Raw genomic sequence first — 16,516 nt, 5'->3', positions numbered from 1 at the left:
ACATAGAGCCAGTTCTAAGTAGCTTCCAGGATTTTGAATAAGGCATATCAAAGAGGGGTTTCAAGCTGTTTAAGAACCAACTGGGAACAACTTGAAAGCTAAAAGGAAAGTGTGAAGAAAGATGTTTCAAGTTGAAAGGGAAAGAAAGAGAATACCAAAGGACATAAAAAACCCAGCAGGTATGGCTAAAACATCACCTGGTGATTTTAAAGTGTTTGAAAACTGTCCCAAGTTCCAAAGTGATAGTTTAGGACATTGAAAGTGAGACTTCATTGTACAATTGCCAAATAACCTATGCATGAAGTAATTATGGAGATTGCAGCAAGGTGGGTAAAATGCAGTACAAAGACGTAAGGTAGATTCTGTAATGATAGTGTGCAGGAGAAATATATTGGTAATTGAGGTTTTTTTGAAGTATTCTTTTATAATAACGATTTTTAAATTCAGCATTATCCTTCTGAAAAGGAGATGAACAATTTTAAATGAAAATAATAAAAAGAGATAATACAGTAAAATGGCTGGTTTTAGAAATAAGAGCAAGAATAAGCAACTAGGGAATTTGATTTGAATACTACTTGAACAGGTGAGGCTGCATTTAGAAATATTAATAGCATAAACACCTGAGTCAGTTTTTTAGCATTCCCATCTAGGCTCTACTTTTACTATCTATGTGAACTTAGGTCAGTTATTTGAATTCTTTATGCCACAATTCTTCATATAAAAAATGTGGGGAATAGTAATTCCTACACTGTAGAACTATTTAGTTGAATAATAATACAGGACATTACCAGTAAATAAAATGTGTCCAAGTCTTACTAGGTATCAGGCACTGTGCTAAGGGCTTCACATGGGTTACATCATTTAATGTTCACAGAAACATTATGATGATAATTAAGATGAAGCCTATCTTCAGTTGAGGAAACTAAGGCACACAGTGTTTACTTGAATTGCTTAAGTTTAGAAAGCTAGCAAGTAGTAGAACTGTGTTTTGAAACCAGTCTTGCGCTTAAAATTTTGTCTTTATACCTTTATCATTTCCATGGTTTATTCTCTTTATAAATTGCAATTCCCATCCCCACCCCCAAAGACAACCGTTACACCTTATAACTTACTGGGGATAAAACTGTAATTTTAAAGGTCCTAACGTGATGTAGAAGGACCAGGAGTGGAGAACAAGCAGGAAGGGGCAGATAAGATGAGAATATGCCAGTTATCAATGTACTGCCCAAACTTTTTGATGCCTGCTCTGTGATGACAGACTCAAGCCTACAATGTCTCCTTTGCTAGCTGGCATGTTGTTGGCTAAGGGGCAATGGAGAGACACTGGGGGAGAAATGGATTTGTCTTCCAAGTTCCAGTTTCTCTGTGCTCCTCTCCCAAGAAACTGCCCTGCAGTTTCTCCAGCACTAGGCTCTTATAGGATGACTTCTCCAGTACCAAGCTCTTGCAGTAGCTTTTCCAACACCAGACTCCGGCAACCCAGGTAAGGCTTCTCCAGAATCCAGAGCTAGCAGCTCCCCCTGTCAGCAGTATGCCACCTATCTGGTACCACTCCATGAATGGTTTTCCATAATATCCTTGGCAAGCAAGAGGCCAACTGTGTGACTCTTCTGTGTGAACAGCCTCCCCTGTACCCTCTTAATGGGTTTGCAGTAAGTTCTGAGAAACAGCACCTTCCTATGGATAGTTTCTCCTGAAACCCTAGTGGTAGATTTCTGGTAAGTTCCACATACAGCATCTCTGTGGGTTTGCCATTCAGTGAGGCAGCCCTGGGATGGGTGGGACTCTTCCTTGGTCAATATATCTCAGGCCTGGGAAGTAGTGGCTGCTCTTTCATTTTCCTATTCCTATATTCCTTAGAGTTCTGCTTACTTCTTACTAGTCAATTTTCTATAATACGCATGCATCAAATCTAAAATCAGAAGAAAGCAGTGACTGGACGGCGGTGGGGAGAGGACAAAGACGACTAAGATGGTGCACTTCCGGGTTCTTCCTCACCAACTTTCCCCCGTGGGAAAATGCAGCTCGCTCCGGGGAAGATGCAGATGAACCGAGCATGTGCCAGGTGACCTCAATCTCAAGAGACCCAGACTTACCTGGCCGCACCTACAGAACACCCCCCCACACACACGCCCGTGTCCCACCTATTGCCCTCCCACTCCCAAGCCTTAGACAGAAAAGCCCCTTCCGGCAGGCGCGCGGCAGGAACTTCCTCGGCCCCCTCCTCATATGCCGACCTAGGAACCTCGCCCGAGAACGCCGGGCAACTTCCTCGGCCTCCACCGCGGGAGACCGGTGAACTTCGCCCTTTCTTCCTTCACATTGGCTAGCTAATAAAGATTCTTTTTACCTTGCCTACTTGCCTTTTCTCTGGCGCCTGCCCTGGTGGTCGCATAAAACAAATCAAGCAGCACACCAACATGGCACAAGTATACATATGTAACAAACCTGCACGTTATGCACATGTACCCTAGAACTTAAAGTATAATAAAAAAATAAATAAATTTATTAAAAAAAAAAAGACAGACTAAAATAAATAAATAAATAAAATAAAATCAGAAGAAAAATATTGAACTTAATTCTAAAACAGGCCTATCAACTATGGTTTCTTTTCAGTTATCACTTCTTTTTCCTTTCTATGATGGCTAGTTTCTTGGAAAAGTGTCAGCTTTCTTTAATAAGTGTCCCATAGTCACCTCCATCTCAACATATCTTAGAAACTAATGTCATTTTCTAACTCTATATCATCTTCTTCTGTATTTCCTCTCTCAGTGATAGTGTTTTTACTTCAACATAGTTATCCAAACTAGAAGACTGATAGACATACAGGTATTCATCTCTTATTGGGTACATAATCCTTTAAATTCAACCTCCTTAATGTCTCTCAAGCTAGTTATTTCCTTTCTAGGTTTTCCTCATCTTCGAAATCGTAATAGATATCATCTAGTGAATGGTTAATGTGCTAGCTATCGCACTATAATCAACCCACATAATTCCAAGAGGCAGGCATCATTATCCCAATTTTACAGATGAAAAATAAACTGAGACTTAATAGGGTGAATAATTTATTCAGATATAAATGAATAGTAGAAGGCAAAACGATGACTCAAAAGCAGAGAGCTGACTGCACACAACAAGTTCCCATTACTATAATATTGCTGCCTTCAGTCTAGCCCCATTAGACTAATGTATCTACCACAGTTTTCAGAACGCTTTCTAAAATGCAAATCTGGTCATGACGCTTTGTTTTAAACATTTCAACAGGAATTTTGTTTCTGCATAGGATTTAATAGGTAGTTGCAGGTTATCTTTCTCACTGCACCAGATAGAAAAAAAAAAAAAAGATAAATTACAAATGATATGTTTAAAGCCATCAGAAGGCTGTGGAAGCAATGATGACCAAAATAACTAATTCCAGAGATGGTAGGGCCCTTCCTAGATGAGCTAAAATTGCCAAGTATTTTCTTCTTTCTGAGGATTTATTATGTTTGGGCATTGCTAAGAAACAGACCTGCATTCGACTGAGAGACTCTATCATGGGAAAGTAAATTTGGAAGCATTTTGATGGCTATGTGGGTTGGTGTGATGTATTGGAATCTAGAGAAATGTCAGAGTTTGGCCCGTCTTTCCCATAGGACATTCTCTGAGCCCTGGGGTGGTGTGGGAGACTGTGGATTGGACTGGAAATGCAGAGTAATGTTTTCTGCAGTTTTGCAGTACGTGGGAGACAATACCCCACTAAAAGCAGACACCTAAAACAGACATTTGAAATCAGAAGTGGACTAAGCCTAACTAAACCTGTACCTCAGCACTGACCCAGCTCAAGTCCTAATTAGATTAAGGTCATCAGTGTCTTATTCTCTCTGCTGAATTAAGGAAAGAGTGAACCATTTCTGAGAGAATATATTAATTTTAGCGTCTATAGATCTTTTAAATTTTCTGTCATATAATAAAAAATTACAGGACTTGCAGAGAAGCAGGAAAAATGAGACTAAAAACCAAGAAGAAAAAAACATGTATTAGAAGCAACCCAAGGATTATCCAGATATTGGAGTTAGTCAACCAGGACTTTAAAAATTACCATTATAAACATGTTTCAAAAGCAGAGAGAAAAGATGAACAAAATGGATGAAAAAAATTTAACTGAGAACTGGAGTCTGTATAAAAGAGATTCAAGTGGCATTCTAAAACTGAAAGTATATAAATATGTGTGTATATATATAATTTCAGATATACATAAATGTATAATCTGAAACTGGGAACTGATTAGATGCGTCTAAAAGCAGACTGGTCAATATAAAATATACAAACTGAAGCCTACCTCAGGAAATAAAATGTTTTTCCATTTTATTTATTCCATTATTTAATTCCACTTTTAATAAAGAGCATCAAAAACATTTGTGATATAATTAAACAGTCTAACATATGTGTAATTGCTATTCCATCACAGAAGAGAGCAGGAATGAGAATAAAACATAATTTGGATAAAGATAATGGCTGAGAATTATTCAAAATTGAAGAAAGATGCATTTGATAACTTTCTATGAACCCCAAGTAGCATAAATACACACACACACACACATAGAAACAGTACTTAGACTCATCATAGTTAAACATCTGAAAACCAAGGCTAAAGAGAAAGATTTTAAAAGCAGCCAGAATAAGATGATTCAATAATATTAAGAGCAGAATTTTAAACAGAAACTATGGATGCAGGGAAATATGTTAACTTTAAAAAGTTGAAACAACAACAATAACAACAACCCTGACATCTAGAGTTTTAAATCCAATGAAAATAACCTTCCAAAGTCAAAATGAAATAAATGCATTTTTCAGACATGTAAAAGCTGGGAAAATTATTCACAAGCAGGCCCATATTTTAAGAAATTCTGTAGAAAATTCTTTAGACTGAAGGAAAATGGTCTCAGATGAAAGCCTAGTGCCACAAGAAGGAATAAAGAGCACAGGAAAAAGCATTGTAACTTCTAGAACAATCACTTTAAGAATAATACAAATAAATATAAACATTGAAGAGGTAATATAGGATACAAAATGGTAAAATTCAGAATTATTAAAATATTTCAATAGCTCCCTACTTCTGATTAAATAAATGTCAAAGTCCTTAGTATAGTTTACTAGATGCTCCATGGTCTGCCCCCCACCTACCTGTCTAGCCTCGTTTTCTTCAAGCTCCTTCTAGAACCCAGCCAGTGGCAACTACATGTAACTCCTTTAGCACACCATATTATTTATACCACCTTAGAGCTGCCTATACCACTCCTCTACCAGAGTATCATCCCTCGCTTTTTTTTTTTTTTTTTTTTAACCTGGCTCATAGCAACTTAACTTTTAACATCTAGTTCGGGTATACTCTGGTTTTCCTGAAAAGTCATCTCTGGATTTTCATGTGTTCCCATAGTATGCAGTATGTATCTCTATCATAGCCCTTGTTGTAGAATGTAATTATTTGTCTACTTATCTATTTCCCCACTCCACTTCGATGTCAAGATATCTGAAGGCTGGGTATCTACATATTATCTCTGCATCTTCAGCATCCAGCACAAATGCTACCATATGCAATATCTAGCCTAGGAAAAGCTAAATACAAAAATGAACAAACATTATTTCAGTATCTGCTTGTGAAAGACTCTATGATATCACAGAGTGTATATATAATCTGCTTCAATCCTCCAGAACTTTATTGGTAAATGGCACACCAGTACCTCAAACTTAACACTTTCCAAACACATTTTACTTTACCTCTACTAACACGTGTAAAACTCAGTTAATGTCTCAATACCTGAAGTCACTCATTGTAGCCAACTTGGATTCATTTTGACTTCTGCTCTTTCCTCAACCTTGATATGTCCTTCCTCACTGTTTTCTTGTTTTCTCCCTCATCTTTGACTTACTCATCCTTTAAGTCCCAGCTCGAATATGACTGAATTCTTTCCCATGCTCCAGTCAGAATGAGTCAAACTTTTTTCCTGGCATTTTCTTGGAACCTCACTGGTGGTGTCCTATGTCATCAATAATCTGCATCTGTTTCTCTCACAAGTTGGTGAAGCTTTTAAAAGAAAATTATTTTCACTTGCAGAAAAAGCAAGTAAGAAGAAATACTTTCAAGACAGGGAAGTAAAGGAAGAAAAACTGAAGAAAGAAAATAAAAAACCAAAAGACAGAAAACATCTTTTAAAAACCGTGGGGAAGTTACAGGAAATTTTAATTAGAAATCCAGGGGAAAAAAATTCTCTTTGAAAATTTATTAGAGTCTTTTGGGTATTTTGGTTATTTCTGCCCAGCCATTAACCCCACCTCTTCACCCACACATCTTCCCTGCCCATATGAAGAATTCGTGTGTGGCTTCCTTCTGCCACAGCTTATATAAAAGATTCTTCATAGAAGCAGGAACTCTCACCCACTGAAGAGAGGTCTTTGCTGCTCTCATTACCTGTCTCTCTCGCTTCTTTCTTCCAGCTTTTGCATATTCTTTGTCACCTATTCATCTTGCCTCAATTCTGACTCCATTTTCTGTCTTGGTTTCTTCCTGTATGCATACCTGTATCTGGACTATCTTTACAACCTTGTCCTATGTCTGGATCTTTTTTTACTGGTCGTTCCTGTTTCGTGTCTGTTTGTGGCTCACAAGGACAAGATAATTACTTCCCATATTCATTCTTTCTCTTTTTTTTTCCCCAACAGGCTAGTGCAGTGGTGCAATTTTGGCCTCCACCTTCCGAGTTCAAGAGATTCCCTTGCCTCAGCCTCCTGTGAAGCTGGGACAACAGGCATGTACTATTATGCCCAGCTAATTTTTTGTATTTTAGTAGAGACAGAGTTTCAACATGTTGGCCAGGATGGCCTCAATCTCCGACCTCGTGATCCCCCTGCCTTGGCCTCCCAGTGTGCTGGGATTACAGGCATGAGCCACCACGCCCAGCCCCCATTTCATTCTTAAAAGTGAATCATCCTGGTGAAAAATGATGGGATGACAGACTGAAATCCTTATCAGCCACACTAAGAGTTATTTAGAGCTGTAGGGGAGTTTAAACCTTCCCTCTGGAGGTTGGGCAATTGAGCTTACTGAAGTAAATTGAAAACACGAAGATTAACAGGTAATAATATACAAATTTATTAATGTACACATGTGCATGAAAACCCCCCAAAGTATGAGACTCAAAGAAGGGCCAGAGGGTTGAAGTTTAAATACCCTATTCACAGAGAAGAGGGAAATGGCAAACGGCAGGGTGGAGGAGGGAGGGTGAGAGGGGTAGGCAATTTTACAGGAAGAGTAAATACTTTTTAGGGGAAATGAATGAGCCCAAGGAACAGAAAATAGCCCGGGACAAAGTTTCTTTGTGCTCTGGGGGAGCTGATGACAAGTTTTAAAAGGTGAGGGGTAGAACTGCACTGTGAACAAAGGTTGTCTTATTATGCAGGTAGTCTCTTAGGTTAAAAAAGAGTTATTTTAGAGCACTCTCCAGAAAAGTAGGCAATAGCCTATTTGGATGTCGTGATGACTTTTAATTTCTCCTCTGATAAATAACATTTCCTGGTTGTTTGATGATTTCCTAGAGAGGGGGTTCAATACAGTTGCATTTCTTTAGGAAGAACCCTCCTCAGTCAGATAAAGGAATTTCAGAGAGAAACCCTCCCTGAACTTTGAAAGGAAAAGCAGGGTAGACAGCAGGAGAAGATAAGAGAGACTGGTTATGAGGCCTTTCAATCCACTTCATTCAAAGCACTTAATATGCCAAAGTGGCATATTTTGGGGTATCATTTTCTGAGCCTGCAAAAAGGCCCTAAAGTTCTGGCTTCGTTTTTAAGAGAAATGAGCAGAAACCATAGATTACCCACACAAGTGCAAGCAAAGAGAAATTCTAAGAAATTTTTTTTTAAAAAAAAAAAAAAAAAAAAAACCCTGATAATAATTAGACTGTAAACTATAGTAATGAAGTATGACAGCTGTACCTTGCCTATAAGTAGAATTTCAACAACAACAAAAATGTTGACCAGCTGTTCTCCCTTTCCATAGGCACAAAGCAAAGAGGAGACTCTTAAACTTCCCTAACTATGGATATAAGGAAACATCTTTCTACTGCAAACATTATTATTTTTCAAGGATGATGCTGAACCCCAGCTCAGAGGATTTTAACAGTTTTGAAACCACAGATCTCAGACGGCTTAGTTTAATTCTGATTTTTTCTGATTCTTACAAGCTGAAAACTTGAACTTTTTATTGATTATTTTAAATGAGCTTTCCCTGCAGTGTCCATATGCTTTCTGAGCGCTTCACTGAGAATCAGGTTGTGTTACCTATTCTCCCACAGGACCCTTCTTGGCTGGAAGAATTTTTCTACAGAATTATTCCTCAAACTTTTAAGAACTCAGAAGACTATAATGGTCTGAAAAATAAAGAATTATTTTGTACATCTTGTTTCTATATCTTTAGACATCATTCACTTATAGTTTCTAACTTAAGCTTTCTTGTCTTCTCATCTCATTAGCCTAGCTCTGCAGCTGGAAGACTTTAAGACAATACATTTTAAGTCATCTCTATTTAGAGTGTTTCACATGAAAATAAAACAAGATTGCCAGACACTGTGTTCTAAAAGTGGTCTTATGATGGCTTCCTCCAGCATCGGTTTTGAAAATTAAGGTTATTTGGGGAGAGAGATTCTCATCCATGGAAGATTCATGGATATGTGTTCCTGGCATTCTAACTTCAGAAAAGGAACAAAATAAAAATATTCATTTCATATATCCCAGCCTGTTGGCTGTCCTATCTGAGAGCACAGATCAGCAGCTGAACTATAAATCTTAGTGAAACCACACTGTTTCACGGCAACCTACAAGGCAAACACTTGTTATTTTCATGCTTTTCTACTCTATTTTTAAATGATTAAGTTTCATGAAGAGGGGTAGTAGAGGTGTATGATGGCTGAGAACTTACTTTCAAAAAGTGACTGGGCCTCTGGAATTTGGGGACGCTCCTTCTCTGGCTCTTTCCTAAAGTATTTCTCAGGGTCTAGAAGGAAAGCAGGTTTATTCACTTCAGGCAGCTCTTCCAGGACTCCAATGCTTAATGACCTAAATGCACCTTCACCACAGCAGGTTTTAGAGGAAGACAGAGAGAAAAAAAGTACAATATCATTAATTCCTTGGAAAGAGCTAGCACATTTCCAAGTTAACGTTTATAAATTTAACCTTCCTATTACTCAGCTGGTACAGCTGCAGTGATCTGCAAACCCTATAAACACAGCTGTCCAAAATAAATCCATAGTGCTTTTATTCAAGGAACCAAAAGGAACTCAAGGCTTCCCATTCATTTTTTTTATTTTGTATTTTTCTGCTATTTTTCCTTGAAAATGAATATTCTGCAATTTTGGAAAAGCTCCAGTTTTCTTTTATCTACAAGAAAATTGTATCCTTTGTGAAATGGAATCTATTTTTTTCAGTGTTTAGTTTAACAAAACATCTAAAATTTTGAATTGGCAGGTACTTTTTAAATAATGTTATCAAATAAACCAGAGCTGTGTTACTGTATTTATTATGCACACAATGAGATGATAGAAATCTATTTTAATCATGTTCTTAAAGGCAAAGTCTTGAACAAAGTGAAAACAAATTCTCTGTGCTTCATGTAATAATTGGACAATAGAATGGAAATCTATTAGAAGCTCAATTTGAGATATAATTTTATGTTTCTTTGTTAGTTCTGTGAAGGTAGGAACTGGGTTTTTGTCATGATGGTGGCTCAGTACCTAAGAAAAGGAAACTAATCCATATTCAGCAGCTGCTATGGAACAAGTCTTATTTTATGTCAGTGGATTTCAAACTATAACAGGCATCAGAATTACCTGGAGGGCTTACTAAAACATAGACTGCTGTGTGACCCCCTTGGCTTCTGACTAATGGAGGAAAGCAGGGATGAGGGTCCCATAATTTCCATTTCTAGTAAGTTCCAGTTGATGATTATGGTGCTAGGCCAGGGACCACTCCTTGAAAACTTAATGTGCTATGTCAAATTAAAGAAGAAATCTTTACAACATGTAAGGTATCATTGTGCCCTTAAGACAGATGAGGAAACTGAGACTTAGGATGCTTTAGTAGTTTGTCTCAGTTCACATAACTGTTAAATAGCAGACCATGGGCTTAAATTGAAATATGTTTAATCCCAAAGGTTATGCTCCAAAGTATAACAATAACAACATTACTAATAAGATTGTATTGGTTGCTGTAATATGCCAGGCAGTAGTCAAAGTGTTTACATCTCTATCTCATGTAAACCTAACAAAAACTCTGTGGAGATTACTTGATAAATGGGCATTGAATGTTAACAAATAATTAGGCAGCTTTTTACAGCAAAATTTCATCAGAAATTTAGAAATCAACATATCTGCTCTATGAAAATGTGACATTCCCTTGGACAAAAGTTGAAAAGATTATTTTGTAGTAAGTAACATATTTTTAATATAAAATAAAGCTTCAGGAAGGATTCTCATCTGTGTTTCTAAACAATATACCTTAGTATAATAATGATTCCTTTGTTTTAGGTTACTGGTCTTATAATTCTTTTCTGGTCAGTCAACAACTAGACTAATACATTGTTTTGTGTGGCTTCAGGATTTCTGAGAGCAAAAATAGTTTTTATTCATCTTCATTTCTTAAACACTTAAGGGAAAGAATAAAAATTCTGGTGCCATCTCTTTTTTTAGAACTGTATTAGGTACTTCACACATATTTTCTGACTAATACAGTTAGGTTATTTGTCCCCTCTAAATCCCACATTGAATTGTAATCCCCAGTGTTGGAGATGGGGCCTGGTAGAAGATGACTGGATCATGGGGTATATTTTCATGAATTGTTTGGTGCCATTCCCTTGGTGCTGTCTTTGCAATAGTGAGTGAGTTCTCACAAGATCTGGTGGTTTAACTGTGTGTGGCACCACCCCCAACTTGCTCCTACTTTCACCATGTAATATTGCCTGCTTCCCCTTCACCTTCCACCATCATTGTAAGGTTTTTGAGGCCCTCACCAGAAGGTGGGCAAATGTTGGTGCCATACCTGTACAGCCTGCAGAATGGTGACCCAATTAAATCCCTTTTCTTTATAAATTACCTAGTCTCAGATATTTCTTTACAGCAATGCAAAAATGGCCTGACACAGAAAATTGGTACTAAGAGTGGGGCATTGCTAAAAAGATACCTAAAATGTGCAAGTGGCTTTGGATCTGGCTAATCGGCAGAGCTTGGAAGAGTCTGGAGAACTCAGAAGACAGGAAGATGAAGGGAATTTTGGAAATTCTTAGAGACTGGTTAAATGGTAGTAGCCAAAATGCTGATAGTGATGTGCACAGTGAAGTACAGGCCGACATGGTCTCAGATGGAAATGAAGAACGTACTGGAAACTGGAGCAAAGGTCACCCATATTATGCCTTACCAAAGACTTCAGCTGCATTGTGTTCCTGGCCTAGGCATCTGTGGAAGCTTAAACTTAACAGTGATAATTTAGGGTATCTAGCAGAAGAAATTTCTACACAGCAGAGCATCAAGATATTCCCTGGCTGCTTCTAATAGCTTAGCTTAGATGTAGGAGCAAAGAAATGATTAAAAGTTGGAAGTTATATTTAAAGAAAAAGCAGAGTATAAATGTTTAGGAAATTTGAAGCCCAGTCATGTGGCAAACAAACAAACAAAAAGCATTATCAGGAGAAGAATTCAAGCAGGCTCTGGAGCAACCATTTGCCAAAGAGATCTGTATAACTAAAAGAGAGCCAAGAGCTAATATTCAAGACAACAGGAAAAAGGCCTTGAAGGCCTTCTAGACAGCCCCTCCCATCACAGGCCCACAGGCCTACAAGGACTATAGCACTGTTCTCCGTATCCCTGCTGCTCCAGCTCCAGCTGTGGCTCAAAGAGCCGGATACAACTCAGGCAGCCACTTCAGAGTGAGTAAGCCACAAGCTTTGGTGGCTTCCATGTGATGCTAAGCCTGCAGGTAAATAGAGTGCAAGAGAGAAGGAGGCTTGGCAGCCTCACCTAGATTTCAGAGAATATAAAAAAAAATCCTGGGTGCCCAGCAAGAAACCTGCTGCAGGGCAGACCCCTCACAGAGAACATCTACTAGCACAGTGCAGAGGGGAAATGTAGGGTTGGAGGTCTCATGCAGACTCCCCACTGGGGCACTGCCTAGTGGAGCTCTGTAAAGAGGCCCACTGTTCTCCGCACTTGAGAATGGTAGATTCACTGGCAGCTACATCCTCTGCCTGAAAAAGCTGCAGACACTCAACTCTAACCCATGAGAACAACCACAGGGGCTGTACCCTGCAGAGACACAGTGGCAGACCTGTGCAAGACCTTGGGAGCCTACCCTTGGTGCCATTGTGCCCTGGATGTGGGCATGGAATCAAAGGAGATTATTTTGGAGTTTTAAGATGTAATGACTGCCCTGCTGAATTTCAGACTTGCCTGGAGCCTATAGCCCCTGTCTTTTGGCCAATTTCTCCTTTTGGAATGAAAATGTTTACCCAACGCCTATCTCACCTGCCCCTGCCACCCCCCCACCAACCGCCAACATTTTATCTTGGAAGTAAAATGACTTGTTTTTTATTTTACAGGCTTATAAGTGGAAGAAGCTTACTTTGTTTCAAATGAGACTTTGAACTTTGTACTTTTAAGTTAGTGCTGGAATGAGTTAAGACTTTGGAGGACTATTGGGAAGGAATGGTTTTATTTTGCAATGGGAGAAGGACATGAGATTTGGAGGTGCCAGGGATGGAATGATATACCCTGGATACTTGTCACTGCCCAAATCTCATGCTGAAATGTAATCCCTAGTGTTGGAGATGAGGCCTGGTGAGAGGTGTTCGGGTCATGAGGGTGGATCCCTCACGGCTTAGTGCTGTCCTCAGAGATCTGGCTGTTTAAAGTGTGTAGCACCTCCCCCACTCCCTCTTGCTCCTGCTCCCACCCTGTGATGTGCCTGCTATTGCTTCACCTTCCACCAAGCAGATGCCAACATTATGGTTCCTATACAGTCTGCAGAACTGTAAGCCAATTAAACCTCTTTTTTTAAAATTATATAGTTTCTGGCTTTTTTTTATAGCAATGCAAGAGTGGTCCAACACACTGACTTAGACCTTACACTTTTTCTGCTAGTATTCTGTGGGGCCTTGGACAGGTGACTTAATGTCTCTGTACCTCAATTTTCTCCTTTGTTAAATGGGGTTCACAGGACATTACGTTCATGTTTATTAAGGAATAGGTACATTCCCGACACACAGAGTAGCCATTTGTATTCACACTAATCTATTAAATAACATTATAAAAATACATTAACAACAGAGACTACTTACTGAATGATTTTTTTATAACTTCACCATAATAAGGTTTTTGTGTTTCTTTCATGCAGGTATTTCTTTCCTTATATTTTATGCCTAAATTTGTATCTTCTGATGGTCTGACACTGGAAGAAAATAATTCATGATGAAATACATTATTAACCACTGGGATGAAGAGACTCTTTCTGGCTAGATGTATCTTTGACCAAAAAAAAAAAAAAAAAAAAAATCTATTCCTGTGAACAGAAGTAGTGATATTTGTTTACACTAATCAAGCCATATATTTTAATAAAATGCCTGCTAGCCAGGTGATAATAGAAAAGAGTGAGAGCCAGAGTGTCCAAGAGTCTAATCAAGGAAAGACCCTGTCCCCATAGCAACAAGGTTAGAGAAAAAATTATTCAGAAGAAAATTTTACAGAAACACATACATTATCCTTGTCTTATTAATAAAGTACATAATGGGAAGTAAGCATCAATGCTTTGTGTGAAAGCTTATTTATTCAGTGCTAGGCATGTATCTTTAGTTATGGTTATGGCATCCAAAATGTAAAAAAGTTCAGTATTTTTGAGGCTTTCTCATATGAATCTATAAGAAAACTTTAGTGTAACTTGAATCCATAGAAAGAATTTTTATCAATAAAACATGGGAAATAAAATCATTACATAGCTGTATATAATCTTGTGAGAAAATAGAAAATGATCTCAAATCTATTTAAAATTCACTCTCATAGACTTCAACCTTAACAGCTATAAGTTATGTTGCCAAAAATTGTTATTAGTCTCTTCAGAGCACCATGCCAGAAAACATATCCATCATCACAAAATTGTGGAGAGTCCTGGGGATCTTGACTCACCATCTTCCTTCTGCCTCCCTTCCCTGCATCCCTCAGTGCTTTATAGTTCCTTTCCATTCTTCCACTCCCTGACTTTTATTCTATATCTTCTATGGATTTTGTAGCTATAAGACCCTGAGATGTTTCCCATACTTTCAGTCTCAATTTTCTCCTCAATGTAATGGGACTCTTGCTGTAGATTTAAAGGAGATAAGATGGATGAAAGTTCAGAAATATGCCTAATAAATAATAGCATTCAAGTAATGTTCATTTCCAGTTTTCTGTTTCCTTCACCCTATTTTTACTGTATCTTCCAATTTTAAAAGATTTTAAAATATCAATACAAGTAAAAGTCTATATATCTCTCTCAAATTTAATATCAGATGCTATTTGCATGGCTTTAAGTAGTAATGTGTTAATTGCTTTCTCATATATAAACTTTTCATTTTAGAGGTTTTAGATTTGCAGAAAAGTTAGTAGAGCTCCAGTATACCCCTCAACCAATTTTCCCTATTATAACATCTTACACTACCATTTGTCACAATAAATAAATCAATATTGGTACATTACTATTGCCAAAAATTGTTATTAGTCTCTTCAGAGCACCATTACTATTAACTGAATTCCATATTTTATTAGAGTTTTACTAGTTTTTTCTTAATGTCATTTTTCTGTAATGTCAACATTATATTTTATTGTCTAACTCCTTAGTCTCTGGCCTGTGACAATTTTTGAGGCTTTTCTTGTTTGTTATGATCTTGACAGTTTTAAGAAATACTTGTCAGATTTTTTTGGTAGAATATCCCTCAGTTTGGGTTTGTCTGATATTCTTCTCACGGTGAGACTGGGGTTATGAGTTGTTGAGAGGAAAGCAACAGAGGTGAACTGCTGCTCTTATCCCATCAAACCAAGTGTGCATGCTATCAACCTGACTTCCATGGTTAACGTTAACTTCAATTACCTGGCCACCATTGTATTTGCCAAGTTTTTAGTAATGTTTACAATAGCTACTGTACGGTTACTTTTTCCCTTTTTCCATATGCTACTCTTTGGAAGCAAGTTTTCAAGCACAACGCACATTTAAGAGGGCATGGGGTGAGGTAATTAATCATGATTTCCTTGAATCAGGAGAGTATCAACATAAATTACTTGGAATTATAGATTTTTTTTCCTTTCAGGAGAGCTTTGTGATTGGGTAAGTGGGCAGTTTTTCCCCAATTGCACTGGAATGGCATCCCTTGCCATATGCCATCTCATGTGAGTAAGAATTAGTATTTAGCCACTATTTAAGCTTTCAAGACAAGAAATAATGATATCCTTAGAGAGGCATTTTAAGATAGTAAGGGGATCTACAAAAATAAGAAGTTGGTGTTGGATACTGAAAGCATGGAGTGTAGTACAGTTAGGCCCTGCAGTTATTGGATTAAGAATATACCTTTTTCTAGAAAAGAATTATTCATGTAAACAAGTGCAAAAGATTGGGGGGGCACAAGTAAAGAGGTTCCCCTTTAGAGTAGTTAACAACATACCTTGATTTTTTTCCCAAAATACACTAAACTCTTCCCTGTTTTCAGACCATTTTTTTTTCTAACTATCTCATCCTGTGGAATCTAAATCAAAGCAAAACATTTTGCCCATTTCCACTAAAGAGTTTTATCCACAGAGGGAAAAAAGTAGGCAGCGGGTAGGAGAGCATCTCTTGGAAATCACAACAAATAAAGTCAACAATCTATTGCTTTCTTTTCACAGATAGACATCTGACATTTGCAGGAGTGGTTACTCTGAAAATGCACAAGGGACTGGAACAAGGCAAATATTCTCAAGAAGAGAAGTGATGGATGAAGATAAAGAAGCAGAAGAGGGGTGGAGCAAGATGGCCGAATAGGAACAGCTCCAGTCTCCAGCTCCCAGCGTGAGCAACACAGAAGATGGGTGATTTCTGCATTTTCAACTGAGGTACTGGGTTCATCTCACTAGGGAGTGCCAGACAATTGGTGCTGGTCAGCTGCTGCAGCCCAACCAGCGAGGGCTGAAGCAGGGTAAGGCATCGCCTCACCTGGGAAGCACAAGGGGGAATGTAATACCTTTTCCTAGCCAGGGGAACTGAGACACACAACACCTGGAAAATCGGGTAGCTCCCACCGAAATACTGTGATTTACCAAGGGTTTTAGCAAACGGCACACCAGGGATTATATCCCACACCTGGCCGGGAGGGTCCCACGCCCATGGAGCCTCCCTGATTGCTAGCACAGCAGTCTGTGATCTAACTGCAAGGCAGCAGCAAGGCTGGGGGAGGGGCACCTGCCATTGCTGAGGCTTAAGTAGGTAAACAAGCCGC

At 38.4% G+C, this 16,516-nt stretch overlaps 1 protein-coding gene across 1 annotated transcript in view; it reads right to left on the bottom strand.

The window, feature by feature from the left end:
* The window catches only part of WDR49 (WD repeat domain 49), a 101,322-nt gene that overhangs the window by 13,418 nt on the left and 71,388 nt on the right, over positions 1-16,516 (bottom strand). The window contains 2 exon segments of the mRNA XM_017886713.1: positions 8,954-9,100; positions 13,358-13,467. Coding sequence (XP_017742202.1) covers positions 8,954-9,100; positions 13,358-13,467 — 257 coding nt within the window.

This window comes from Rhinopithecus bieti, unplaced genomic scaffold (genome assembly GCF_001698545.2).
Source record: "Rhinopithecus bieti isolate Rb0 unplaced genomic scaffold, ASM169854v2 scaffold_15814, whole genome shotgun sequence".
Taxonomy (NCBI): Eukaryota; Metazoa; Chordata; class Mammalia; order Primates; family Cercopithecidae; genus Rhinopithecus; species Rhinopithecus bieti.
The sequence above is the reverse complement of the archived record's forward strand: the minus strand, read 5'-3'. Positions and strand labels throughout refer to the sequence as shown.